The sequence below is a fragment of the Oncorhynchus mykiss genome, chromosome 32 (genome assembly GCF_013265735.2).
Source record: "Oncorhynchus mykiss isolate Arlee chromosome 32, USDA_OmykA_1.1, whole genome shotgun sequence".
Classification (NCBI taxonomy): domain Eukaryota; kingdom Metazoa; phylum Chordata; class Actinopteri; order Salmoniformes; family Salmonidae; genus Oncorhynchus; species Oncorhynchus mykiss.
The window spans coordinates 29,686,397-29,691,732 of NC_050572.1; the positions used below are offsets into that span (position 1 = coordinate 29,686,397).

Here is a 5,336-nt window from a genome sequence, read left to right on the forward strand (position 1 = left end):
ATATATGCTTAATCATGTGGACAAGTATCCTGCCTCTATTGTATTTTGGAGAAAATGGGGGTCATGTTAGCGATAACTGCATACACTTAATGTGAAACCAAGGTAAATAAATTCCACGCTATGAGCAGTTACTGCCTTTTTGCTTGGTAGGGCAGTATACACTTCCCAACTGGCAAGATTTTAGCTGAAACTGTTGCAATTCAAAACTTTCACCACAAAGAAAGATGAATTCCAAACCAGGATTAGAGTGTATAAAAATGGAGGGAGCTTTAATTTTCATTTCAAATGATGGTATGCTAAGATTATCTGTTCAATATACACATTGGTAGAATGAAAAAGGTTACTAGTAGAACGTTATATGCAATTTATAAAACATTGGTCAGTATACAAACAAGATTGACCTACAAATGTAGCGCCATAAAAATGGCTCTGATTAAGAAAATGTAATACCTGGGTAAGAAAATATACCACAGCGCTAAAACACAAAAATCAATATCAGCGTTGATGCCTTTGATAAAAATAAAAAAAAGTGTAACTGGAGACGAAGAATCATTGAGAACAAGTGAACAACATGGTTGTGTTCATTAAGGCATGCAACAGAAAACATTTTGCAATGGAAAACTTCTTATTGGACAAGTCCATACATTCCCTCCCTGTGTCTGTTTTCTACTGTTTGGTACCTAATGAACACGACCCTCTGTGTGTTAGGGAAGCAAGAGCTCAATGAATTACCTTTGACAAAGGAGCTATAAAATTACCCTTGTCAAAACACCATCCATTACAGAGCTGTGACTGACAATTGGATACGAGCTTTGTTTTGTATTATAAAATAACGACTATGACATATGCGCAACATGCACGCATGCATGAATGTGACCGATTTCTAAGGACTCATTAAAGTTGAGAATGTTTTATTCAAGGATGCCATGTGGGGTGAGGTATTAGTACATTTTCACCCATTTAAGCAGAGTAATGTGCTTGAAGTCACCAGAGAACAATCCCTTGGTGACTAGAAAGAGGTTGATCAACAGCTGTTGGATAATTGTGTAGACAGCTGGATTATTGGACTTCAAACACAATAACTCCACCCACACACTCTTCATTAAAACAAAGGCACTGGACTGAGCATTCCATTATTGTCAAAGTCAATTCCAGTTGTATAGCTTGTGGGTAGAGAAAGTAATCATTTTGGAGCTATCCCCATAGGTAAAAGGCTTTTGAATGAGTGCTAAATTCAAAATAGCTCAATAGCGACAGGCCTTTTGTTAACACATTGGGATATAGATCTCAACCCCTAATCCAATATTTCTTTGGAGCAGTCTGCACTCACTGTAATGGTAAAATATCCCCAAAACACAAAATACACATGGGGAAAGACTAATGAATGCGCAAACATCCCCTGAAAACACATGGTAAAACAAGGATGTCAATAGAAACGAGAATAAACTATAAAGTGGCCAATTTCCAGGTTTGAAATAGTGGACAGATTACAGGCAAATTTTGAACAAGGTCATTATGACCCATAAAATACACCAAAAGTCCAACAGAACCTTGGTGACTTTTTCTCAAACATAGGGAAGATCTCAATTGCATAGGGGAGGGACCTCTAGCTTGCTCATCCAATGGGGTTCGAGAAGGAGCTGAGCGAGGACTATGCAATTGAGATATTCCCATAGTTCACATGAAACGCTACTAAAGGGATGACATGAAAAAGTTCAATGGAGCACCAATAGAATGAATGAAAATGTTCATACAGTCCAATTCTCCTCATTGAACTAGATAATAACTTTTCTTCCTTTTGGATCAAAGTGTGATTGATGAGAATCAAATGTGTGGTCTATTTTAAATACAAATATACATACAAAAAATTCCAGAAAAGTGTATTTACATTTTTTTCGTTTGAGTGTGTCACAGTAGCCTTTTCTTCAATTCATGTGTCTGTCATAATATGTTCAGGGGATAACAAACAGTATAAGTTCTCACACGGTCGTCTCACCCTGTTTATTGATCGCCAGTCTCGTATAAAATCTCCTCCACGAATTCAGCGTCTTACTCGACCAAATCCAAAAGCCAGAGGTGATACCCACGATCAACGTCATCAGGTACTTGATCATGAAGACGGTAAAGTCTGGCGACATCTGCGGTTGATGGTGCCCGGGGCATGGCACGGCGTAGTTCTTACACGTCCGACTCACCCAACTCTTCTCCCACTGTTCCCTGAACGCCTGCTCATAGAAGTAGCATGCGATGACGATGGTGGCGGGCACCGTGTAGAGCACGCTGAAGATGCCAATGCGCACCATGAGCTTCTCCAGTTTCTCCGTCTTGGTGCCGTCGTGCTTCATGATGGTCCGGATGCGGAAGAGCGACACGAAGCCTGCCAGAAGGAACGAGGTGCCCAGGGAGAGGTAGATGAAGAGCGGCGCCAGAACGAAACCTCGGAGAGCGTCCACGCTGTTATTGCCCACGTAGCACACGCCGCTCAGAACGTCTCCGTCCACCTGCCCCACCGCCAGGATGGTGATGGTCTTGACGGCAGGTACCGCCCATGCCGCCAGGTGGAAGTACTGCGAGTTGGCTTCGATGGCCTCGTGACCCCACTTCATCCCGGCTGACAAGAACCACGTCAAGGCTAGGATGACCCACCAGATGGAGCTGGCCATGCTGAAAAAGTAAAGTATCATGAACAAAATGGTGCAGCCCTCCTTTTTGGTGCCTTGGACGACCGTTTTGACGTCGCTGTCAAAGCGGTCGTTGCATACCACCTTGTCCCCCAACAAGAAGCCAGCGATGTAGACTATTGACACCATAGTGTAGCAGCCTGATAGGAAAATGATGGGTCGCTCTGGGTAGCTGAACCTCTGCATGTCCACCAAGTAGGTCAAAACTGTGAACAGAGTGGACCCGCAGCATAACACAGACCATATTCCAATCCAGATCTTGGCGAATTTCAACTCATCCTCATTGAAGTACATCATGCCATGGGGTTTTGAGGGCTCACAAGGTGCACCACAATACTCCTCCCCAAGAAAACGGTAGTTCAAATAGGGGGGTACTTTCAATGCAACTGGGCATCTAAACTGTCCCTTTGCAGTCCTATGCTGCCCATAAGATGATTCTGTTACATCTGATGTAGGATTAATAGGAGCGCTTCTATCAGACACGTTTTGCCCGACGCACAACTCACCCGCTCCGTGAACAGGGAAAGATTCACAGGCGAGGCTGTCAGGCCATTGGAAGCCGAATTTATTCATCAGAGCCTCGCAGCCCTGCCTCGCTCTCTCGCAGAGCGAGCGGCACGGAGGCAGTGCTTGTTCCAGCACCGTACAAACGGGAGCATACATGGAACAGAGGAAAAACTTCAGGTCAGGAGAGCATTGAACTTTCACAAGCGGATAAAACTGGTGCACTTCAAGCCCCGCGTCCTCTTGGTTTGTGTGCCCTAATAAATTTGGCATGATAGTCTCGTTATAGGCAATATCCGTACAGAGTGGAATGGAAATAGGTTGGCAAAAGCCATGTTCAGGAACAGACATTCCACGCTCACCATACTGACCATCTGCTTGCGGTAAAAGTGCAAAAATAATCAGAACCAGCAAATGGGAAAACATCCTACAAACTTTGTCGTTCCCCATTCCAAATAAATTCCAACACGCCACTTTCCAACCGCGAGTAAACACGCAGACTCGAGACACACTGGATTATTTTCCAGGATAAAACAAAAGCATACAACGACTGTACTGTTTCCTATGACAGGCGACATACGTTAGTTTATATCTTTGCCGAGATGGTCGCTTCCACAATTTAGCTCGGCTACTCACAAGATATTTTAAATCCGTCTGTAATCAGTGTGTAGCCATTATCTGTCTCCAACTGTCTGTGTGACTGTTCGGTTTCTAGTCTCCCACTATTCACGGAGGGAGGAGCCTTGAAACAGATGATAGGTTACTTTTTAGGGATCATCTCAATCTTCCAAGATTGTTAATATTTGGTCCCCAAAATGAAATATTTTTTGTCTATTCTGTTTTGTTATCCTACTAAACCATGAATTTTAAAACATCATGCAATCTTCCTATTTTTGACTGAAAGTTGCTACATGTGTAATAAAAACTGTATCCAATTTGTATATCTTGCAGTAGTAGAGGTGCTTGGTAAAAATCACCGGGGAACCTGTTCGTTTATATGCCTTGACACTGTGATATATATGCCCAAAACAATAAGAAGACTCAGCGGCAGAATAAATTAAACCACACCTTTGTTTCACCACAAAACTGGAGAGAAGCAACCACAAAACATATTGCATAGAACAAACAGTTACATGACTTACAGCATGGTCAAGCAAGTTAATGTTTCTGACATTTTCAGACTACTAAACAACTAGAACCATGGAGAGTTATCACAATTCACAAAGAAAACAGGCACTGCCTCCACTATTCCAGCATAATTTCAAAATCATCTAATCACCCAAGCTTAGTCTAATACAGTGACAAAAGATACCAACAATTATTTAGTCCAACCATGGTAAGCTAAATATGATGCAGCTGTCCATGTTACTGATTTATGAGTGTGCGTGTGTGTGTGTGTGTGTGTGTGTGTGTGTGTGTGTGTGTTCATGCAAGTAGAAAATACATTTTGACTCACCCTACTTGTAGAGAGGCGCCAATGTCATCCTTCTCTTTCATGTCATCACGCTTTTAGTTTTTGCTGTCCTAGGCAACCTGGCAAAAATGCTTGCTCGCTAACCTAACTTCCTTTCATGGGCAGGCCAGATAGTTAACATTTGCCTAACGTTACTACATCTTGCTACATGTTGAACTTCCATCCTATCAGGCCAGGGCCACAATGTATACTTTTATGGTTGGATCAGAATCGCCAGTCCAAATCCTTATCTCCATCCATGACTAATTTAGGACAGGACAACGACACAAGAAGATGCAACAATTCAAGTTTTCTGTCAATTACGTTTTGATTCTAATGTGATCTGATTGGTGTGACGGCAAATCCAAACTGGCTTCCCTTGACACTTTTTTTGGTGTGCCAGGACCATTCACAGCTGAGCTCTCTCAGTTTAGCTCAATGCTGATTGGCTATTATTTTATATATTTTTGTCAATTGAGGCCAAATGCTCGCTGGCTTCCCTTGCATTTAATGCTACGGGCGGCAACAATGTCATACTCTTTTTGACCAGACAGCATAGATGGGCTACACATACAGGCAGAGGGCACAGTTTCATTCGTTTGAATGCTTTCTCCGGTGAGATACATTCAGCCTCTGCTGAACTAGAAGACATTTATGAAACACCGAGAGAGGAAAGATAAATATATTTTGTATTTTTT

At 42.4% G+C, this 5,336-nt stretch overlaps 1 protein-coding gene across 2 annotated transcripts; it reads right to left on the reverse strand.

The window, feature by feature from the left end:
* Positions 1 to 242: 242 nt before the first annotated feature.
* Positions 243 to 3,944, reverse strand: LOC110488244 (frizzled-1). 2 transcript variants are annotated; one of them, XM_036971335.1, is made up of 2 exons: positions 3,822 to 3,944; positions 243 to 2,664 (listed from the first exon to the last, which is right to left on the reverse strand). In XM_036971335.1, exon 2 carries the CDS (start codon positions 2,661 to 2,663, stop codon positions 1,980 to 1,982), a length of 684 nt encoding a protein of 227 aa, XP_036827230.1. In that variant the 5' UTR covers position 2,664; positions 3,822 to 3,944; the 3' UTR covers positions 243 to 1,979. The 2 variants fall into 2 exon arrangements, with proteins under 2 accessions (XP_036827230.1, XP_021416072.1); XM_021560397.2 differs by having other exon boundaries at positions 243 to 3,930.
* Between the last annotated feature and the right edge of the window lie 1,392 nt (positions 3,945 to 5,336).